Here is a 25,455-nt window from a genome sequence, read left to right on the forward strand (position 1 = left end):
GTTTGTGCTGATAATGGCGTTCAGAAGAACAATGAAAGCTCCACGGCCAAACCATCCAACTCAAAGAACAAAGCTCAATCAAAATCATCCACCTGAGTTACAAATCTTCACCATCCCAAGCATCGAGTCTTTAGCTTACGGTCATTCTGCCACAACACCTTGTGAAACTTTGATCTCGCTATTCATTCAAAGCTAGTACACTGCACATGGCTAATCAGTAATTCGTTGAGAGAACCACATGACAATAAAATTGGTTTCTCTAGATAAATGGGATTCTTTAGCTGCCTATACACTATTTTGCCAGTGGATGTTGGGGAAGAAGCTGCTAATTTATAAACTTTAACATGTTTTTTAGCCACCCACAATAACTCGAACTGCAATATCTAGTCTTCACGGATATCCTCATTTGAAATAATATCCGTTTGTCCAAGATTTGACTACATCGCTACACCAGTATACCAATGAAACTTATTCCAATTAATGTGCTAAGAATTTCCGAAATAGTGCAATTCAATGCAGTAGAACTAGATCCACACAAATGAACGTACTATATTTGGAGTTCATAATAAGCGCACAATTAATTTCGCAGGAATCATCAGTTAGTACAAATACCATATTTGCTTGATGTTATAGATATTTTTCATGAAATGTCATGATACCGGCAAACTAAAACAACGCAATGTACATTGGAGTTATTATACAGAAATTTGAAAAGTTGTGTAAATGCAAGTTTAATTCGTCTAAGCCATAAGGGATACAGTTTTCATGTTTCAGACCTAACTTTATAAGATAGGTCAGCTGTAATAAGTCATACAAAGTAACGTCGCAATTTCTTTATCTTATCGGTCAAGGACTTTCAGTATACTTTTAGGGATCAACTATGTGCGTTCTAGAAAATCATATTACATCCTTAGAACTGGAAGTTGTGACTGATAAACTTAGTAAGTCTAAGAGCCATGAAGTCCAGTGAATGTAAGACTTTTGGGATATTTCACTCCCAAATCTCAGACGCTGTTTAGTTTTCTCAATTTCAGCTTATTCAGATACAAGCTTATCTGTGAGTTAAGCTTACCAAAATGCATGTACCAAATCTTTGAGTATGAAGAGGAAGGAACTATTCCTCAGACCGGTTTCGGATTTTACCCAGATCTTTATTATTCTTTTTATATCTAGACTACGAACTGAAGAGAATGTATACAGAACTTCAGGGTCTTCGGCAGATAAAAAGGCTTTGTCAAGTGTAAAGTAACTGTATATGTTATTAATGTACATACTGAACAGTTGGAGTCCGATGACTGAGCCCTGGAGGACATCAGTATCAATGTTCCGAAGGTAGGAGAAAGGTTGCTCTGTTTTCACCACCTGGGTTCTATTCTTTAGGAAAGATGAGATCTATTTGTTCATTTTACCTGCTTTACCAAATGTCTTTAACTTAAATGGTAGAGACAAGTGCTGTACTTTATCAAATGGTTTGCTGAAGTCAAACTACTGAGTAATAACTACTTTCACTTCATCCCTGTTTTCACTATATGACAATATGATATAGTCAAGGACAATCCAACCATCAAATAACGTATGGATATCCCCTTTGAATATAGTCCTTAAATTGAATAACAAATGTTAGCGTCCAACTAGTGATTATCGACGACTCAATACAAAAACTCATCCTGATTGCTACCCCTTACAATACATCCACAGCACAATAGCGACCGTTTTTCAAAAATCAACCTAGTTAGAGGGTAATATCGAAATTCTACTGGCACGGATGACATTTATAAAGCCGAAAAATAATCAAATCAGATGACGGTCTGATGAAAAGATTGTCCGCAGTATAAAGCAATATCGTTAGATAAATTGTCCTTGCATACATCAATAACAAAACAGCCGTTAGTATCTCTCAACATATCAAGACAATTAATTTACATTTCAAGTCAGAATTCAAAAAAATGAGTTTCTTAAAGGATCGGCAAAAAAAACTAAAAGATTTCTATTTTATGTAAGGATTTTGAGTTGGTTTTTATGTATGCCGGAAGATCTATTCAAATTCAGCTCCTTTGGATTTTGCAGGCTAAAACTCCAAAGTGCTTAAATATCACTGAAAAGTTTCGGGACGCTATCTACGTGTAGAGACTTACTAAATTTTATGAACCTGAACCAGAATTCCATACCTTTGTTTTGACATGATCGAAGCAACTATATACACTTGAGATAAATTATGTATGAAAATTAAATTCAGACATGGAGGTAATTATTAAGTAAAAGGATCATTAAACTTACAACATATGTTGCCTTTCTAAAGGCTGAAATTTGAGGTGTTTTAATGCACCACTCTCTATAGTATTTCATAGTCGATCGCTTTACGAAAATGTCAACAATACCATTGTGGTCAGTTTTAATGTCAGATCAGAGTTTAAGAAAATGACTTGCCCTCAAAATCCGTATTTTAATATAATGAAGCACTACCCACTTTCCTTATGGAAAAAACGGGGAAATGTTAACGAAATGTGCTTTGTAACGGTAAGGCAAACAGTGACAGATTAATTATTTTCGTTCAGGATCCTACTATCAAATCTAAGGTGTTGCTAATAGATGGTTTAGTCACTGCAGTAAACCATATCACAACTCCAAATAATGAAAAGTGTAATTTAAGCCTTACTGACGAATATCTGTATCTAATTTTCAAGCCAGTAAAGAATAAGAAATTTCTTATTAGACTTGATTGTAGAACAGAGAGTACGGTTGCCTACCGTGTAACAGTGACGAATGCTGTAAGGTTTCCTAAAGTTTCAAACTTGTCGCTTTGTCTTCCTTTGCCATCGCTGACTGCTTCACCAGATTTAGAAGAACCGAAATGGGTCATTTTGCGTTTTGATCTTCGTAAAATCATTAATAAATACTCCAACTATCATTACCATAGCTTGATTCGACTACAACTATGCTGTAGTTTGTTAATATATGCAGCATTTACATCTGACAATAAGTATTCACCATTTGTTGTGAGGAAAAAGAATATGCTCAAAAATTCAGTTCTCCCACTTCCAAAAGAGTTTCAACCTGTATTAAATTTACAAAAGTTATATGAGACTTTTGAACTAGTTACCATACCTGAAGATGGGACTGAAGACTTCGAGGGTATGTGGGTCTTTTTATTTATCTGTATCAAGAATATGTTGATAGTGATATTACTTCAAAATATACTGCTCACATATTTAGTAAGCGACTGTTATGAAGAGGACCAATATTCATTGTTGGGCCTTAAAGTGTCTGTAAACATTGATTTTTTGCGCTACTGTTAAGCTTTGGTTTACCATTATTTTGTGGGATTGACACACGCATTTAGTCACTCACTTAGTTAAGCTTTGCAGTACGCCTTTTTCTCTATCGTCTTCCTCTATCTCAGATATATAACTTTTTAAATCCAAATCATTCTTCAGTAATAGGGATAGTAGGTTGGTGAACCTGTGTTAATCCTGACAGATTGCTTTTCAGTGAAGGTTCAGTTCCTCCCTGAAAATATTCACTGATGGAGCTGATACCACTTGTTCGGGTAAGGCGTTCCAATCATTGACTACTCGAGAAAAACGGGACCCCACTTTAAGTTTATTAGATCGCGGTTGAATGCTGAAGATACTACAGTTTCCTTTTACTCGTTGAATATCGTTCACAATATTTCCATAAATGTTTTTGTAATTAAATACTAAATAACATAGAGAGTCGATGGTTCGCGTCCAAATTGTTTGTTCTGTTTATATACTAAACAGTTAGATGACTACTTTAGATGAATGTTTACTAGCTTGATTATCATTAACAGAACACTAGAGCCCTTTCTATACATATCTTTAGGTGACTTTTCATAATGAACTGGTACACAATTTAAAATATACCCACTTTACTTGCTTGACTGCGGACTCAAAGTGTAGGTTTTGAAATATTTTAATTACACTACTTTACTTTTTGTGCTGCCATAGATACCGGTTTTTAATAGGAATTGTAAGTCACGTGACTGAAGAAATTGTAGGTCGCTTATATGAACAGCGAGTTTTTTGGTGTTGAACAGGAATGATTTGACCATATAGCCCACTTCAAAAACACATTTCGGGGTTAATACTTTGTCTGGATTACTCTGATGTAATATCCACGTGGTGCGGTTGTTCTATTGATTTTATAAAACAAGTAAAGCCTTACTGGAAGCATCGTCTGTGTTTTTTACACACAAATAGGAACAGTACGGAGCAATGACAGTGCTTCATGGGCCAGTCTATGATTTCAGCCTCAGTTTTGAATGGACAGGAGGCTAGGTGGCATATGTTGGTTCTGGCGGTGGTAGACTCTCAGTTGATCCAAATTTCCTTCGGAAGTGTCGACAGATGGAGGTTCAATCGCGTGTTGAGATGATGTGTTCCATTCGTTGACGAGTTGATGGGAAAGTCGATAGTCAGCTGACAAATAATCTGTTCTGGGCTTGCGAACCGTTTTGGCGTGTCCTCGTAAACTCTCTGTTTCAGAAGACAAGAAAAGTGAGGGCATATCAGATGCAAACTTATCACTAAGTAATTAAAAAACTGTGATCAAGTCGCCTCTGATTCTTCTATATGACAGTGGATATAGGTTTAACTTTGCCAGCCAAACATCACACAAAAGCTTCGGCATTCCAGAAGTCAGCTAAGTTGCGATTCTTCGAACTTTACCCAACAACTCATTGTCTCTTTCAGGCAGCGGTTAGACAATTGTATGTGTACTCGAGTTTAGGACGAACGAATACTGTATACAAAGTCAAAATGGTTTCAGCATCGACATGACTAAGAGCCCTACGTGTTGACCACAGGGTTCTAAAACCTTCAGGGCCAATGCTTGACAGTGTGGATTAGTCTTTAAGTGTAGGTTAACGATGACTCCTAAGTCATTGTGTGCCATGACAACAGGTAGCTCACTGTAATTCACAGTGTATGTATATGTACCTTGGTGAACAAGATGCATCATAATGCACTTGGGAGCATTTATCGGCAACTGCTGAATTTTTGACCACTCAGATAACTTTACCAGATCATTTTGAAGTTCCAAACTATCACTTTTACTTTCTATCGCCCTCCAATTCTTGACATCGTCAGCATATATCAAAACCAGTGATCATAGGAGACCAGGAAGACCACATACACCCAGGAGGAACAACACTGATCCCCAAACTGTACCCTGAGGCAGTCCGTCAAGCCTAGTTTCCCAGTTAGCAACTTTGAGTTCACTCGTACTCTTTATTGACGCTAAACTGGGAAGTCTGTTGTCCACAATAATGAATTGCCCCCAATCCTGACATTGCGTAACTTACATAACGGCCTGTTGTAAGGAACTCTGTCGAAAGCTTTGTTGAAGTCAATGTAAGCCCCATATATAGATAAAGTTTGGTCTTTAAGAGCGCATCAACTTTCACGGGCTACCAATAAGTTAGTGAGACAGAACTAACCTGTCCTAAAGCTGTGCTACTTTTCAGAAAGAATTAGGTTTTCGTACAGATGCTTAAACAAATCCTTCCGAATAATGTTTTCTGAAATCAAACACACTGGTTAGGTCTATGGGTCGATAGTTCTCAGGCCTATGTCTCGAACTTGTTTTGAAGATGGGACTTACTATAGCATTCTTCCAGTCTTTTGATAATCGACCCTGGGTTACAGATAGATTGAAACATCTGCTTAAGGTATTCGCGACAAGATTTGCTAACCCCTTTAGTAACCTCGTATGCAATTCATCGAATCTAATGGGTCTGCCTACGTCAGGTTCACTTAGCAGACCGAAGACTTCGAGTTCTTTAATGCTCGATGTGTTATGTGTGTTTATCAGTTGTCTGAACTGTAGGTGAAGGCATCTCTACGATATGTATTTATTTATTTATTTATCTGAACGCATAAATATTGGTACAAGAGGGCACCAAATATATATGCGTCACACAAACAATGAGAATTCGAAAAGAAAAAAAACAATGACGAACAGATTAGTGTAAGGTAGCGTAATAATAATAATAATAATAGTAACATTGGGGGAAACGGAAAGGCAATCCTTCGAAGTCAGCGATGATCGAACACAGAGAGTCGTCTAACATCCTCAACTCGGAGTGACCAGGTTTCACAAGCATAGAGCAAAACTGCTCTCATCGACGAGTTGTAAATCCGAACTTTTACAGCCAGACTAACATCATGAAGGCGCCAAAGATGACCCAGATTGGTATGAGCCACTCTGGCTTTCACTATACTTTCATTGAGCTCACCACTCACGCCACCAGCAGCACTTATGCAGCTACCTAGATACACGAACTTCTCGACTACTTCTATCTGCTCACCATTCAGGGTGAGTACAGGATTGGAATCCTGCCAGTCTTGTAGAAGTACTTTGCACTTCGAAGGTGCAAAGCACATACCATGCCTACGGACATTGATCGCCAACTGATTAAGTGCGGATTGCATGGCTTGGGCATTATCGCGCGGTAAGACAATATCATCCGCATACTCAAGGTCGAGAAGTCTTTCTCCAGGCAACAGATCCACACCACCATTACTTACATCCATCAGAGCTGTTTCCAGAATGTCGTCGATGGCAAAGTTGAAGAGGAATGGTGAGATTGGGCAACCCTGTCTAACCCCACTGCTCGAATGGAACAATGGAGAGAGGTGGTTGTATGCCCTCATTCTGCCTAAGGTGTTTGTATATAGGGCCTTTAAGATGTTAATAAACTTCTCATGCACACCCTTCTTCAATAGACAATCCCAGAGAACAGTCCTATCCAACGAATCGAAGGCAGCCCTGATGTCAAGAAACACTACGATTGTTGGCCTTTGATAAGTATGGAGGTGTTCTAACATTTGGCGGAGGGTGAAGATATGATCAATACATCCTCGACCAGAACGAAACCCAGCCTGCTCCTCGCGAGTCAATCTTTTTCGGGTTTTTAACAACCTATGAAGTATGACGGAAGCCAATAGCTTGGACGCAATCGGAAGTAGACTTATCCTCCGATAGCTGTTACAGGAACGACGTGAACCCTTTTTAAAGATAGGGACAACTATCGACTCACTCCATGACGTTGGTACACTCTCTAGTCCCCAGATCTTTGTAAACAACGTCGTCAGTCCCTTAACCAGAAAGTCACCACCATCTTTAAAAAGAGCCGGAGGTATTTCATCTGTGCCCGGTGATTTGTAGTTTTTCTCTACGATATATATATTGCTAAAGTAATTTGATAATACCTGAGCTTTGCTATGATCGTCCTCCACTAATGATGCAGTATTATTGTCTTATAGCAACTATCTTATAACCAATTTTAGGTCATGCCCTTTTATTAATTTACTTAACAGACAATTTTATTTGAATTGTAACAATTCAAACATTTCTTTGTACCGTTATGATCACTAGATCACATGACAGACTATAGCTAAAATGTTGATTGCTTAAATATCACTCACTCAAGTTCCCCACTATCTACAGACTGCATCAGCCAATTTTATGTGAATTTTATTACATCCGACTTGGTAGAGTCTATCCGTACACCTGGCTCAAATCTCTTGTCGAGAAAGCTTCGAGCATTTGTGTAATAGATCATTAGTTACTTACTTACGCCTGTTACTCCCGATGGAGCATAGGCCGCCGACCAACATTCTCCAACCTACAGATCCGAAGACCATTTAGGTGGCTTCGTGCTGAGTCCAAAGTGGCTTACGAATCATTCTCTATCAAAGCCTCACCACCCAAAAATCTACATCTTCAAGGTTCTTCTCTCCAGCATCTGACCTTATTTCTAGTTATTCTCCAGCTTCTCGCCTTTATACACGGTCCGCGAGTCGCAAGTCCTTATAAACAAAAACTCCTGATATCTTTAGCTTAGTTTGATTGCTCCAAGTCCATTAAGCTACCTAGTCTATAAACATTTAGCAAGGTGATTCCAGAGAACTTCTTAAGCATTAGCTGGTTTAGTGGCTCTTTTCTCAACTCAATGTCATGCTCAAAACGAGTTCTGGGTTCTGAGCTTTCACTCTCTTTGACTCTATGACAGACAAGTGACCTGTCACTATGATCAATCTTCAATTTCTCAGCTACAGTTTGGGGGACTGACATTTCTTTAGCAACCTTAGGTCGTTTCTCATTCTTGATCTGTAACCATTCATCAACTTTCATTGGGGTAGCAATCACAGCCACGTTGCAAACACTGTGGAGTCCTAGATGATTGACAATGACTTGGGAAGTCGGGTTGTTGTTTTTCCTTCTAGGAACAGACCCAGTCTTGAGATTAGGTTTTCTAGGCATTTCATACTCACTACCATTCGGGGGTTGGCGGACAAAAGAAATTTCCTTTCTTGAGCTTGTATTTCTAACAGACCTCTTTATAGGCCGTCGTTCCTCCGTCCGTCCGTGTAAGTCAATCGACTTTGAGCTTACTTGAGGTAACTTCACATAGATCTGTGTATTGACCGAGTGAGTACCATTTGATGGGTCTAAATTACGCTTGCTAATACTCCTTTTAGCAGCATTCACCATTTCAGTTGCTTCAGATAGCAATGTGTTTGTGTCCGAGGCACATTACTGACACAACCACACGGAAGTACTTTTGTTAAACCATTTGAAAACCGCAGGCGTTAAATTCGTGAAAACTTGGTTGTACCATTCTTTGCACTCATGGCACTGCATGCCATTTTCTACAGGGTATCGACAGCCTGGTAGTTGGTAATCGTTTTTTACACTGTCCAGTCACCAGTCAGAGGTTTTAGAAGAGAAATTAAACACAAACAATACCCAAAGACAAGAAACTAATGACCAGAAAAAAGTGAAAATCTGTAAATTGTTAGTCACAAAAGTTCAGATAAATGTATAAAGAACCAACTTACTCAAAAGTACAGATGATAAATTACTCTCGTAAAAAACGATACTGTTGGGGATTATATGAACTGTATTAGCAGAATATAGATAGGATTAAAGCATGCTTCTTGCAGGATTGTGTTGGTACACGTCGATTGGCTACTTCTTAACCAATCAGCGCTAGTGAATACTTGAAGAAGACTCCAGAATCTCGTGTAAAAACTATACATATAATGACGTTTTTCTCATTGTAATTCCTACTTCCATCTACCCTTGTTATTTGGAATATAGTTTCTTTCCTATTTAACTGTGTTCTGATTTGGGCACTTGTCGAGCGAGTTAGTGTCCAAGAATACTAAGAAATAGGAGTAGCTGGGTCGTAAAAAGAGAAATTATAACAAAGTGAAGCGAAAACAGTAATCGTGATATACTGTAAACGATCAAAACAATAAAATTAATTCAGCGAGGAAAAATATCACTGTGCTTTTTAGATGGCGCGCATGCAATTAGTTAGTCCATATTTGTTATCCTTGAAATTAAGGATTTTCGGTAAACTTTTCAACATTTATTGATCTCCCATTTGACGTAGAAACGGTTTAGTTTGATGATTTACTTGGCCAGTGCTCGGGAAATCTTTGTAGTAGTCTTCGGCTTTTCGTCATAGTAATGCCAAGTAAATAAAACAGTGTCTTTGAAAATTCTTACTCAACGTAGTCTGAATTTGATGATACAGCTTTGGTAGCGTGACGTTTATCGTGTTTTCTCTTCGACCCACACTAAAGATGAGTTAGTCTCATACTTTGTATTAAAAGAATGGCCATATATACACATTTCAAAAGTTTCTCAGTAGTCTTTCATCTTGCGGTTTTAAATGAGTTGTCTCGAAAGATGTGAATTAAGCTTCGCATTTGAAGGCAGAATTACTCAAACTAGTACGTAGAATGTTCTGTTTCAGTGAAAGGACTTTCTACTCTCCTATTTTTGGATCGAAAACAACAACAGACAGCAACAAGTAACAGTACAAGCAGAAGAATTCAATCATTTTCTTCAGTAAGAGACATCAAGTATGTTGAAGGTATTTAGATTTGATGAAGAATTATGGAACTCAATACAAGTTATTTATCTTAATCTTTAAAATATCTTCACACTTTAAATACCCCTCAATTTTGTCGATGTATTTTGTTAAGCGAAAAATACTGGAAATACGAAAACGACTGAAAATATAAATTTATTATCAAGTGTTGAAAACAAGAATTGTGGGCAATCACCACATTTAACAGGGCCAAACACGTTGGAAAATGTACATAAACATAGGGAAAATATTGTTAGGGATGATTATGAGGTAAGAAAGTTCAAAATTTTACAATATTATTTTCAACTTTCATTTTATTTTTAATTCTTCATTTAGTCATAACTAAGCGAAATCATTATTAGTATCAATCTTATAAAGTTATCATCATGTCTGTTGTTTTCCTTAATACTAGCTATTTGTAATTGTTTGACTTCAACGAACTCAGAATTAAAAGTAGAAGGTGACTTGCAAATTTAAAGCCATACCTTTCCATTTCTAACCATTCTGAGTACGTGAACATTCTCATCTATTTTTTCCAACGTTTGAGAGCTAGATAAATTATATAGATTTTTGAAAAAACTAACTGCATATTAATTTACATGGGGTTGACAATCAACGTTATCGATATTTCTCTATATGACTTCGAGTTATATATACTTATGCATTTATGAAAAACGTTTGTAATCAAGTTTCTAGTAATAAATACAGAGTTTGATAAGCATGAGTAATAAAGTAAGGTTTTATGGACTCATGATTATTTCATTGGTCTGGTTAATAAGAAATTCTCATTCGTCTCAACTAGGAGTTCTTCCATATATTAAATTGATTAAATTTACACTTTAACGCATTGACATTCACTAAATGGGTTTAATATTTAACAAAGTGAAGTTAATCAATGTACTTATTTATTATCTTTTTCCAAAAATGATCACATAATTGTAGATGTCAAGTACGGATGAACTAAATCACGAAATGAGTGTTTTACAGGCAGACGGTGCTCACGTGCTATTTACAAATATATCTAACCAAACCATTGAGAATAATGCTAACGACATGTCTTTCGACTTGGTTTATGTCGCTTCATGTCCTTCATATTGTACAAGTTTAATCATCACTCAAAATGGTTGTGTAATTATTTTTCCTTGTGCAACATATCTTATTGTAATGGAGGTTGGTAGTAGGCGTCAATGTTTCCTAGAAGGTAAGTTTCTGTTAGGTATTCGTTCCTCATCACATTCATTTTTCATAACATTCAGTTTTTTACTGTTAGTTCACAAGCTTATTAGAAATTCAAACTGTGCATGAGTTATTTATTGGTCAAAACATTTTGTTATTGATAGACCTGTTTGTGGTTTCTTCTTAAAAATCTTTTTCATGGTTCACAACTCAGCTTTATGATGTATGAGGTCACCAAAACTTCATTAATTCACTTTTCATTGAATTAGGTCACACTGCTGAAGTAAGTGGCATTTGTCAAGATCCAGGTGGTCAAATTATTGCTTCTTGTCAATCTTCAACATTGAGTTCTATTAACTTATGCCTTGGTGTTGTTCATGTCTGGCGTATGCCTAACTTACTTCAATCTTCACTGCATATTCAAAAGCCACTGGGAACAGGAAGGGTCCAAAATGCTCAGTCTATGAAAGGTTTATGTATTTCAGATCGAGGTGAATTTTTAATTGCTTACGGGATGGATGTTCGCTCACGTGGTATGATAGTTGTGTGGGATTTACGGGTAAGTTAATTAATAAGTAATTTTGTTATAGAATTTAACTGGAACAGTGGTCAGTTGTTTAGCTTAAACTTCGATAACGCTATAAATGACGTTCTGTTATGGATTTTTAAGTAATTCTGATTTACTCGTCTAGATTAGTTTAAAGAATCGAATACCGATAATCAATAGTTTTTGATTATACTAATCTAAATATCAATATACTAAGTGTACAAATCTTTCAACTTTCGTTCAAACCAAATTATGAGGAATTAGCATCTCCACATAAGATTTGAACTTTTTGTTTGATGTCTACTTTCTAGGTTCGTTATTTCGAAATTCAATGAACCATTTAAATCTCATATATGCTGTGTAAATATCAGTAAAACGTTACTCTAACTGACTTGCATTTTTACCCCGAAAATCATACAAATTGATCCAACAGATTGTAGTAAACTATATATACTTTTAGATATTCAGCAAAATTAAAAACAACCAGTTATTGAGTTCACATCCTATATGCGTTTAAACTAAATTTACTCTCACAATGTGAATGTATGTATTTTAGATGAATACATAACTTTAGCCAGATTTGTATCTCAAGGCCTTTTGAAATAAAGACAGATCAACCGTTTTGAGGTTTGTTAAGGTGCAACACTATTATAAGGAGTCTTTTTAGATTCTGACTAGAGGGTGATAAATTAGGGTTGGGGAGAAGATTGTATGGACTAAATGGAAGTCAGATCAATGTAGAGTAATTAGTCTTGAAGCAGTTATTATGAATCATTAGTCATAATGATTGTAAGAGGTAAATCAGAATGATTAGGACTACCTAGAAAAAAATTATTTTTTAGGGTTATATCTGTCATGTGAATTCCTTTCTAATGCTTCTTTTACTTTTCACTATAACTTAAAATAAATTCTTTTGAACCCACACAGTCACAACTAGATCAGCATACTAGATACATGGAATGTTATTTTCACATAATGATAATTATGTGATATTTAAATACAGTAATTAAACCTTTTGTAAATATTATTTGCGTTTGCTTAAACTTTATTCAATTTGCATTTTTTAATTTCCTGTTTAGAATCTTCTTCATAGTAGTGTATTACCATTATTAATCCGTTCAACGGTTGACAATACAATTAGTTGTTTTTGCCTTCTACCAGATTACTATAAACAAAATGATGTTCCCGACTCTTTTATACGATTTGCTACTGTATCTGGACTTAATACTTCACATAATACAATGGACTGGAATATAGCAGATAGATATCAGGGTATAAAAAAGAATAAATTTAGTGAAATACGATTATGGCGGTTTAAATATGCATCATTAAGACAAGATACCGTTCAAAAATGTGGAATCTCATTCAATGGTACACTAAAAAACAAGTACCATTTATCTTCCTCAGTTGTTTCATTAGCTTCACTTACTGTTCCGGCATTACGTCAATCACTAAATTTTGTGAGTTGTTGCATTAAACCTCAATTTCAAAATTTGAATCAGTCTTGTAATAAGTTGAATTATTCACTACTAGTTGGCTCTTCTACAGGACATATTTTAGAGGTAATTATCAATCTATCAATCTTTTTATTTATTTTTGATTATAGTCGTTCTTAGACTAACTGTTGCCAATTTCGATAAACACTAAACTAATATAATCTTTCGTAAACGGGAGGCCGAAACTATCGGTTTTATCTCAACACAGAACTAGTGATCGTGTTACTTCATTGGTGTAAATACCCTATTTACTGTGTAAAAATTGCATCATTTAACTTTATTATTATTAGGTAACAGTTATTTCATTGTACAGTTTCCTCGGCGTTTCGTCAGTTGATTCGAAGTTAGGACCCCATTTTATTAGCTAGAGTATTATTATTATTATTATTATTATTATTATTATTAATGGCCTTATTCAATATTATATTTTGGTACAATATAGAATTCTCAGCACATGGTATTTCAGCAAGTTACTCACGCAACAACAACAAAAAAACACAGTAACAAATACAAAAAAAGGTTTTTCTAAAAAAACCGAAAAACTGTACAACTTTTAAAATTAAAGGCATTTTAAGAATGCAGGTTATTGACTAGGTTAACTTTAACAACCTGTTCGTCACAGTATATTTGCTAGGTAAGGTATTGTAGAACTTCTATACTTTTGCTTGCGTGCATGGATTTTAATGTAATTACGTCTCGTTCTACCAGAAGATATACAAGGAGAAAGATAAGAGTGAAGGGGATGGCTAGTATCTGATAAAATAACACCTGCCAAGAGTTTGCATGGTTTTAAATGTCTATCCACAACCATATTAATTATGACCTCGAAAGATTCACCACACATCTTGCTAACTGCCTTCAGTACTCTCCGCAATACAACAAAGTCTTTTCTCAAAAGCCCGGGAAAGAATAATGGAGAACAATGAAGAATAATAGGTAATATGCAAGAATTGACAAATTGTAAGAGTAAGTGACGAGTAATCCCAAGAGCATGCATTCTCTTTATGTAGTAGGTCAGACGGAAAACCTTGAAAGACTTCAGTGTAACCACTTGATGTCCTGTATCGAAGAGATAGTACTACTGAATACTTTCAATCCACGCGATCTTCGACTTTTAATGATATGTTCATTGAATTGGACGTAGGCTCTCCTTTCTTTTCTATCAATTTAACTGCTTTGGCAAATACATGTGAACTTGTATGCACAGTTGATGGTGGCATACCTGAAAGGGTTATCGATCTTTGATTGTGTTAAAAAAACATGTTTTGGACAAGGCAATCAGTCTAGCTGCAGGACAAGTCCTTGTCAATGCAGTTTTAGTCTCATACTGATTGACCCTGTCACATCATCACCTTTGAATTTAAGTTGCATAGAAATAGGTTTTTTGTTTATTGTAGTTTCTTTGGGTTTTTCATCTTCACGTTTCGCACATTTCTCACTAAATTCCAGTAAGTATCCGTTGTTCGTAAAACACCTTTTAACATTCATTAGTTCATCTTCTAGTGTATCGACAGCACATATTCTTTCTGATCTGTGAAATAGTGTTTTAACAAGTGCCTTTTTGTAAGTGATTGGACAGAAGCTATTGAAATTGAGATGAATCCCACTCCGTGTGTCTTTCCTATAAGCTGAAAGCTGGACCGTGCTATTCTTCCCTCGTTTTATTGCGATATCGAGAAAATGGGACTTGTTTTCATTTTCACGTTCCATAGTAAACTAGATATTTTTATGAGCTTCGTTGAAAAGCTTCATCAGATTTATTGCATGTTGTTGATTAGTACATACGATGGTGTCATCGACATACCTTGAACAAAACACCATTTCACCAATCGCTCCTTTGACCTTGGTTTTTTCAAGATTAGCCATAAAAATATCTTTTAGGACAGGACCTAACAGACTTTACATTGCTACACCAACAGAATCAACACAGAAACTCAGTTTGAGAATTTATTTGATCAAATGAAAGGAATGCACCAAATTAATGGAGAGAAGAAAGACGGGCTTAAATCAAAATTAGTTGATATCACGAACCAATACCTTGTTTCACACACAAGTCTATAGTAATAAACAGCAAAACCAACAATTTGTTTATAAATAGAGAAAGTAAATATTGAATTAATGATTTTGTGTCATTATAAAAGTTGTTTATATTATAAGTCTTTTGTAACTATTGCAGTTAATGAACTCCCAATCCTTCTTTTAGGTCGATTTAAATCTTTTTTGTATTTCGAATATGTATCAATTAACTGAAAAATCGCAAGAAAAAAAATCAACAGAGCATTCAAGCACAGTCGAATTGCAACTTTCAGCTTTTAGAGAATTTAGAAACAATCAATGGATTTTAAATTTTCCAGATAATCTAAATCATTTGAAGTCTAACCTCGTTTCAATAGCCTCTATGCATTGGATAACTCCGGGAATTAATTTTTCTTTAGGCTGGTTAGCCGCGTGCACAAGTGATGGTCGTCTGTTTTTATGGGAATCTAGTAATTCACTAAGTTCAGTTGCTCTTTCAGTAAAATATCCTTCGACAATTACTGCTCTCGATTCGTGTTTTAGTAAACAAGGTACTTTAAATAGAAATACACAACATCAAGTTTATATTTCTGTAGCAACATGTTCTGGCGGTCTTGCTTGCCTCGATCTTAATTTCGAATTCGATTTACATAAAAATTCTATGGAAAATAATGAGACAAATATTATAAATGAGTTTAAACTATTAAACTGTTCTCCTAGACGGATTCTTTCATGGCAGGCTTCCGGCCCAATCATAGCCACAGATCTCGTTCATATAGATAAATTAGAATCGCAGTGTATATTGGCTACCTTAAGTATTGATGGGTACGTTTTTTCCAGATTAAAAAATTTATTTATTTCACCTTACTGTATAATATTTAAAAATATTTTAGGAATATTGTAGCTATAACAAGAAATCTCATGAGAATAACTTCAAACCAAAGTAATGTTTGTGATACAATCAACTTACGACATGTATTTCAAATCTTATATAACAGATCAAACGTCTAGCTTAGTTTTGCTCCTAATTCCTTTAGAAAACAGTTTATTGTGAAAAAAATTGCGTATAAATACACTTAGAGTTGAAGTAAACCACGCCTACAACAGCTGTTAGATAGTTCTCAACACCTAATTAGGTTGAAATGCCTATTTTCTTCATTTATATTGCCTTAATCTGTTGGGGAAGGATACATAGGAAGACTACATTTTCAATATTTTTGTGAATACCTGTTTGGAGAAGTAAGTAATTAAAAACAATATTATCAACTTACCTCAAAATAAAAGAATGTTTTTTAATTTGTAATTGTGAAAATCTGGGTTTCCCGCTAGTTCTATGCCTAACGAAGCTTATTGGATGACTAGATGTACTTTTTAACATTAATGTACCCAGGATATTTAAGACCAATACAGAGGATTGTTTAAAATATTGCCACTTTCGTGTATAGCAATGGCTTTGAATGTGTCATTTCGTTCTATTTGTAATTTTTCAACTATTATCGTAATGAATAAGAGCTCAGGTAGGGACAATCATTTTATTGTTTAATACACAATTACACAACATCTTCGTAAAATATGAGAACAGTACATTAAATACTTCATTTGCAAATTTTCCATCAATTGTCCTTCACATTTTGTATGATTTTTCCAACTCACAATTCCTTTCTATTTCCCCTTCTGTTTTCCTCAACTCGATCTTCTTAGCCCTCTGTTGGCAGGTTTTCCACTTCCGATTGTTGTTAAATACTACTTATATCTGTCGACATGTGTAGCACACATCACATTATAACTATATACCAGTGATTGATAATCCTTTCACAGTGATTTTCAATTAATATTTATCATTCCAATGATTAGTTTATTAAGGTAATGATTAATTACTAGAAGGAGTATAATCTGTAGCTTCTTTTTCATATTTTCCACTTGTTGATCCACATAAAACTTAAATAATATTTCTTGACAAAATGAACTTCTGTGTCAATATATGAACTTGTATCTGAATGAACTATAACTGGTTGCATTTGGTTTAGTTAATTGATGATGAAAAAATCAGTTATTCATAAACAACATGGAATTAGTAACTTTATTTGTGGTAGTACAAAAAATTAGGTGATATGATTCGAGAAGAAACAATAAAAAAGGTAGTTATAGATTTTACAATCTAAGGAATGATAAAAAGTCAATAAGTCTGTGCCATCTGTATCTAAGATCAGTTCTGATCCATGTCACCCATTCTTCAAAGATTGGTCAAGATCATGAGGATCTCAACCAGGTGGTCTGCACATGCTAACATGCCTCAGTTCAACAGGCAGTAACTTCGTGTATTAATGCTGTTTCTTGCTTTGGTCGTTCGTAGATTTCTTTCAACCTATCAAAATGATGAAAAATGTTTAACTGTAATATGGAATTTTCAAGTTCTTTTAAATATCATTTTAATTATTTTAAGTTATAAGAATATATGATAAATCCTGGCCGATTGAATGTTTAAAATATGTTCTTGGTTTATTGAAAATGATAATCTTATGGAAATAATCGGTTTGAGTAAGGACAAATTGTTGGTGAGCTCATTATTTGGTTTATTTTTTTAAAATAATGAAGCGGACTTAGAATTCGACATATTTCATCTCGTCCAACCTTTACCAATCAATTTGAAGATGTCGAAATGAAAAGAATAAATGTTCATGAAAACTACACAAACAAAGAACTTGTAGAAAACCCATTAGTCGACTTAATTATTTCGGATGGGACGCCAGCTTGTATTGCTATTCAACCGAAATTGAATTGGTCAGAATTAAACTTGGAAGATTTAGATATATCTTGGATTCAAATTGCATGTGGTTATTCTAAAACTGGTCTAGTACGTGTCTTCTCTCCAGCCAATGCACAAATGTTATATGAACTAAATTTCCATAAAGATTGTGATGTAACAGGTATTGGATTTATACAGTGCAACAAAGTAACCATTGATGCTATAAATATTCCCTTTTTAATTTAAACTATTCATAATTGACAGATGATCAGTTGATGACTAGTACGATTGATGAGTTTCTTCAGTACTTTAGTCACGTATTTTATGGATAAGTCAATTTAGAGGTTGGTAACAATCTATATGTGCCGGTTTACTATCAGAATTATTAGGTTATCTCCAATTTGTACATATTTTGTCTCGTCAGATAGTCAGACTAATAAACCAACTATTCGTGCGAAAGTTAACAGACTTCACATTCCTCAAACTGATCACAACATTCTAATATTAATTTACAAAAATGCTGCATTATGTATATCAATTATTGAAATATGATTATGGTAGTGGTTAGCGTATTGTATCTGTAGGTTAAGAGAGCTAAATCCGTTATTTACCTTTGAGATTATTTTTGATGAGAATTGACTAAGCTAGTAAGGTAAGAAATTGCAAACCTTCTGTCCTAAAGTATTAATTGCATTAAGAGGAACAACTTCTTCTAAGTGAGATGAACAAATAATGTAATCCATTTTCCCCAGGATAAAGTGCCTAGCTGAATCGTTTTGTATAATTGCTTCTAGCTTCATTAGTATTGCTGATCTTTTACTGGATCACATAGACTAATTGAAGAATTCGTATTGCAGCACTGATGTGATATACTTATACGGAAGATTATGAAGAACTCACAGTATACCTGATGAAATAAAATTGTGTATTCTAATTGATGAAAAAATTATTGTTTATTCTTTAGCGATTCCATTCAGTGATGATGACGATTATGTTGAGTACACATAGTCTAATATGCAATTTGGATAATATTTTCTGACTACTTATAAGTAACTACATGTGTAAAGAGACCATTTCATTTTGTCCATAGTGTAGCACACTACCTTAGATTTTCATTTACAGATCATATGTTTAAACTCTCCATTTTCAAACAGTGTGCTCACTGAATATTTATTTTTCGAGAGTTATAAAACATTTCGATTTCGTCTGGACGGTGGTTTTCAAAGAATTCTTGTCTCAGTATTTGTCTGATAATGTAAATATTGGGATTTTAACATAAGTAAAAGAAAGAGGTGATGTTTATTCATAGTTCTGGAATTTGATAACTGTTAAAATCAACTTGATGGCGTCCTAATTCTTCTCCCTTATTCAGAAATGTCAGTTGAATGATTCACAAAAATGCATGGTTTTTACGTCAACAATGAACATTTTTATGTTGTCTGTAGGTACTTCTGTCTTGAACTAAGCATTATTTGTACAGATAAACCTTGACTCAAATTCTAACAAACACTGTGACAAAATATCTCTCCATCCCATCGTTGTTCACATTCGAGTCCACTTGTCTGTAATTAATAGATCATATTTTCCTCACTAATTTAACGTCATGTGAATATATAAATATGTTTTCCGCATTAAAATTCATCATCATACAATTGACAGACATTATCCTAGTTTGATATATGGTCCACGGTCTATAAATCGCTTTCTCAATAGTATTTAGTACAGAAATATACTTAACATTAACCAAGATTCGTAATGAATATTCAAAAGCGAAATCATATCTGTTTAAGTAGTTATTTTTAGTAATCAATCAAATAATATGTAAATAACACAAAGTATATTAAATTCCATACTAAAGTGATTTTGATAATAACATGTATAACGTAAACTTTAAAACGTTTTACGATAATTTCATAAGAGAGATAATGATTGGTAGAGCTAAAATAAAAAGTAATTGTTATGAAAATTCTATATCATTAATTTAAACGAAGAATGTTTAAATCACTCCTGGAGTACAACAAAGAAAGAGGGTATATTTATGTGGTTTCGAAACATGAATTATTTGGCTGTTGGTTAATTTTTCTGGCTTCTATTACTTATAGAAAATACTTCGTACGGGTAAAATGTTTGTTTTCAACTTTTTTTCAGATATGATCATTTGTGTAAATATTCTCAACATATTTAATTCGTTCAGAGAAATTTAAATGTACTCGGTAATATTACAAAGGCTTTTGTATGGTTTTATTTTAACTCGAGCTCGGATTTACATCATAAATACAAAAATCTCAACTAATTTATTATTTCCTGTCGACATATTTTACTTTCAAACATCAAAATAAAAGCATTCTGATAATCAAGAAAGTTTTCTGTTCGTCACTCTCATATACTAAAGCTGGGCATCTAGTTATATAATCAGATATTATTATGTCCTTAACTTATATGGTTATCGCGAAATACGATTTTCAATTTAAATACACTAACTTATACAATAAGAATAATGACGCATACACCAGTACTAGCAGCCTACAGTTTCGATTGGTCCTTTTTCTGCCTAGCTCTGTCTGTTAAGTTCAGAACACCAAATCTCAGCCTCCGTGATACGAATCGTATATTTGAAACATACTGGGTTTATATACAAACAAATGAAACTACATCACACCATAAAATAGAAAATAACATTTGTACTAGATCAAGCCAAAAGTGTGACTAATAGACTGAGAATAACTTGAGGACATTAAATCATAGAACTGTAACCAATAGCCCAAATAAAAGACTAGTTCATACAATGTTCAAAAATTTCAGATATCCAGAGATTGTTGGTTATGTAATGGTTGAAAAGTCGATGAAAAATAGTAAGATGAAAAACTATTTACTAAATAAGAAATAATAATTGTTCCCTTGACAGTTATGAATGATTTATTTTTGTATAAATCATGTTTTTTATTAACATATTTTTTGTTCTTCATTCCCAAAAATAAAAATTATAGCTCTACTTTATTCACCATGTGGTAGTTATTTGTACACTTCAGATAGTTCTGGTCAACTAGCAGTTTGGAAAATTACACATGATGATAAACAGAGATTATATGAAAGTCAATTAATTCATTCATTAAATTATCAAATTGGTATATTTAATATAACTAAACCTATGCTAACAATGATGAAACAAGATAATCATTTAGTGTTGTCAGAAATCAGGAAAAGTATTATTACTGTATCGTCTAAAGGATTACATATTGCTTATATGGGACCTCGTTTAGATATGCTTACTATTGCCAAAGGAGTTAATGCTTTAACTGTAAAACAAATTGATTTAAGCCATTTGATATTGCAAGTGAGTTTTCACTATTTGATTCAATTTATCATCAAACCAATCTCAGCGTTATTGCCATTTGAAGTAAAAATTTGTTTAAATTATATACCAAGAGGATGGTCAGTGATTTAAAGACTTATCTCCCAACTTTTGTTTTCTAAGTTTAGTTTTAATCGAATCACTTCGAATTAAAAAAGTAACTAGATATTAAGTTGCTCCTAAAGAAACATGTAACAATCTGTCACATTTATTTGAAATCGGTCACTTAGTTTTAATTAGACTTTAGGATTATTTCTTTATTGTTGAAAGTCAGGATTGTGCTAAGCTACTGGAATATTTCTTGGTAAAATATAGAACGACTAATTTGAAAGCTTATTCGTTTGTTTCATTTGTAATCAGAGGACATTTCTTGACTAAAATGTGTGCACCCCCGTGTTGCGGAAATATATTTTATTTTGTTTATCTATCTATATAATACATAAGCAAACAAATTAAATAGAAGCATTACTAAAATGTTTACAGGGAAATCTTTCGCTGCAAAAGTACGGATACTTATTTATACTTTCACGTATTTAATCATGATTGTCTTTCAATCAAATGCTGATCTGTTATAGAACAATCAATTAAAAGATATTACAATTCATAAAAAAATTCTAAGAAACAAGTGTAAGGCAGTAGATGGTGTAGCTCTATTCACGGTGTTTGTCTATTCCTCAATTAGGTATGCTAAGTCACCGTTTTCTGTGATTTGTAATTCTAGTTAAAGCAAGAATTATTTGGAAAAATCATTATTTTTCTCTCGTTCAATTAGTTGTCATTCTTCCAAGGATGTATTTGTAAAATAGTATATACTTTGACTCCTATTGAACTTCTTTTTGTATGCTATTGCGAAGTAGGATACATATATAATAGACGAAATATACCTATTGAGACATAAAATAAGATTATTCAGCGAAAAGTTTTATTTTCGGTGGATTCATTTGCAAAGCTGTACAGTTGCAAATATATACTTATTTTTCAAAATGATAATAATCACAATAATAGTGATTATAAAATTTTGTTAAACATGGTAACAATGAGGTAGAATAAACAAAGGTATCATTTTATGTATACTAAATAAACATTTACATGAAGTTCCGTTTGTGTCTGAAATGTATTGTCCCTTTGAGCTAATTTACAGCTTTAGATTATAGTGTTTGAATTATGACGTTCTTCATATTCTTATTCAACATGAAAACATATCTGTTACTACTGATTTTCTTTAAAAAGATTGTAATTTCAACCTTTTTCCAGCATTTTCCTAATAATCAAACAAAATCAACATTGAATCAAGATAATAACTCAATCAATTCATTAAATTTTATTCAGTTTTACTCTCAATGTCATAAAACTAAAAATCTTAATCATAACAATGATACTGGTCATGATGATGATAATGATGACGAGTTTTTGTTTATCTGTACATCTCAAGGTTATCTGTTTAAATACAGCTTATTCGATAGCAAACTGATCAGTTGTGCAGAATTTAATGTAGTATCAAATTCTAAGACAACAGTTTATGTTAATGCTGTTAAAATTACTCCTAATGGGCAAACTTTATTATTGGCTGAATCATCTACTCCATTTATATACATAAGTTCAACTAATCTCTATCCATTATATGAAAATATCAGTAAAAGTATTGATAAAAATGATAAAACATTAAATCGAAGTATAATTTATCGAAAATTCACTGGTCATATTTACCCAATTGACAATTTCTACATAACTTTAGATGGACAATATTGTATTAGTATTGACAAAGGTTGTTGGTGTCAATATCCTCATTTTGTGAAAACTAAGACGAAACCTGAGATATATAATATCACTATTACAAAGGAAATGAAAGCAAGTAGTATATTTATGTGGAAATTTGATTCTACACAAAGATCACATGAATTAAAAGTGAAAAATAATTCTAATAACAATGTAAACATGTTGAAAGATAAATTACAAACAACAGAAAATTCAACTTTCACTCAACCATTTTTGTCATATGAATGTGAGAATAAATCATTCACACCAATTAATCAATGTAATACTATGGAAACAAATATTAATAATAATAATAATAACACTTTCGGTAAAGTCGTCAATAAAAACTGTGAAATAAATAAACAACTGAATATACAATATAACTATTGTCCATTAGCTCATCGACACTGGACTGTTTATGCTAACAGTAAATTGAATACTGCGAAAGGATTCAAGCCAAATTTATTAGATCAATTGAAACTTACTTTAATCAATGATAATTGTATGAAAGGAATAGTAGTTGGGTTTGGTTGTTTCAATCATATGATTGATAATTTGATATGGGACTCCGATACTGGTATATTTATTTACACTTATGAATCTTTGCTTGTAATTGAAGAATTAGAAACTGGTCTACAATTAGCATTTCGGTCTATAGTATTAGGTAGTTTAGACTGTACAACAAATTTCGCTGGAGAAATTTTTAATTCACTTGCCTTAGCTCCAAATAAATCAGTGTTGGTTATTGGTTCAACAACTTATTGGGATTTTAATGAAGATAACTCCAGTTGTACAAATATTTCTTCATTTATAACTGTACCAATCAAATTCACTCTTTATAATGGCCATCGTCAATTAAGCCATTTATCATCAGCATTTCCAACATTGAAGTATGATCAGAGTAAAAGGTTTTTATTGTCTACCAATAATAGTTCCATTGGGAAGGCAATCGATCCAGATTCTTTGATAGAAATCAATTCAGATGTTTATGGCATTTTATTGACTATGACATTTACAATGGATTCCAGATATCTTATTACAATTGAAGATTATCACACAAATGAAGTTAAATTGTGGTCGGTGCTCAATTGGACCTTATTATCAACAGTTAATATTGATGGATATTTTAATCAGATATTATGTTCTCCATTGTTTGGTAATGAGTTTATTACAATTGGTGCTCAGCTAAATCAGATTGATAATGATAATGTCAAGTTATTAAATCATGAAAGTTCTATTCTGTTTTGGAAATTCGATGTTAACCACTCCACTCATATTAATGATGAAATTGTTAACATTAACAATGTAAACAGTAAAGATTTAGTGAATGCAAGAGATATACTTTCATATACTAAAGGAAAAAATTGGTCATTCAATCAAAATAAATTTCTGTACAATACAGAGTTCTGTTCTGCAGCATATTTAAAAATTCCATCTAAATACGATTACTATACCACCATGCATAAGATGACCTTACTAATTCTTGTATCAGACAACTTTGGAAACATCAGCATATGGGATGTGAATAATCATATGTGCTTGCACAATTTCTCTGCAGAATGTAGTGAAGTTAGTTAAGAGTTTATTAGTTCATTGTTTTATTTCATAATGTAATAAAAACAACAGCATATTTTTAATATCCCAATGAGTAGGAAATTAAATCTTCATGGTGTGAATCACAAATAATACCAAGCTAGATCATCATAAACATAACCCTGAAAGCATTGGACAGTCGTTTAATCCTAGTATGGGACTCCTCAGAAGTGTACACCAAAAAACCTGCATCCACGAGTCGATCCTAAGACATTCGACCTTGAGCCTTGGACCAAACATTGTTAATGTTTAACTTGGATTAATTCAAGATATTGTGTGACCTTGGTTTCTTGCCTGAGAATGATACTTATCTAATAATATCCTTACCTTTCATTTATTATTAGCGTCTTTCATTATTACAAGCAACTTAAAAATAAAATTGTTTACTTTTGAATTGTTTGATTACACCAATAATGACGTTTCATAGACCCAATAAAATTGCCACTCTTCATTTGGATTACACTAGTTTAGTTGATTCAAATTATTCCAAGTACTATGTTATCAGACAGTACTTTAAAAAAAGTTCAGTCAGCTTTTTAAAGTGCTTATTTTCGTCAACACATTAGTCCTTATAAATATATGCATATACGCTGATCTTTTATTAAATTTCAGCGTCTGTATTGCAAGTTTTTATAATTCCTCTATCTTGAGACCTCTAGCATCTTACTGTATTTTGAAAGGAACTGTCATCACTCTGTTACAAACGGTATATATGTTTATTGGCAGTTTTTAAATAGAGTTCTGCACCCAGAGAACAAAAAGACAATGTCACTTGTTTTCCAATAATAGCTTATGTTCCCAATAACTTCATCCACTAATCTATTTTTTTGAACCAACTACGCTATCGATTTAGAAAAATTGTCACCG

General features: G+C 33.5%; 1 protein-coding gene across 2 annotated transcripts in view; it reads left to right on the top strand.

Annotated features, from left to right (window-relative positions):
- Window positions 1-2,361: 2,361 nt before the first annotated feature.
- WDR90_1 (WD repeat-containing protein 90) overlaps window positions 2,362-25,455 on the top strand; it is a gene marked incomplete at its 5' end in the record, with an annotated part of 37,968 nt that continues 14,874 nt past the window's right edge. The window contains 10 exons of one of the 2 annotated variants that reach the window (XM_012942846.2): window positions 2,419-2,517; window positions 2,556-3,132; window positions 10,023-10,177; window positions 10,850-11,108; window positions 11,353-11,642; window positions 12,710-13,192; window positions 15,330-15,967; window positions 17,738-18,069; window positions 20,876-21,222; window positions 22,495-24,564. In XM_012942846.2, the coding sequence (XP_012798300.1) occupies window positions 2,419-2,517; window positions 2,556-3,132; window positions 10,023-10,177; window positions 10,850-11,108; window positions 11,353-11,642; window positions 12,710-13,192; window positions 15,330-15,967; window positions 17,738-18,069; window positions 20,876-21,222; window positions 22,495-24,564 (5,250 nt within the window). Of the gene's footprint in view, window positions 3,133-10,022; window positions 10,178-10,849; window positions 11,109-11,352; window positions 11,643-12,709; window positions 13,193-15,329; window positions 15,968-17,737; window positions 18,070-20,875; window positions 21,223-22,494; window positions 24,565-25,455 lie in introns of both variants that reach the window. The other variant, XM_051213490.1, reaches the window with a different exon arrangement.

The sequence above is a fragment of the Schistosoma haematobium genome, chromosome 3, assembly GCF_000699445.3.
Source record: "Schistosoma haematobium chromosome 3, whole genome shotgun sequence".
NCBI lineage: Eukaryota > Metazoa > Platyhelminthes > Trematoda > Strigeidida > Schistosomatidae > Schistosoma > Schistosoma haematobium.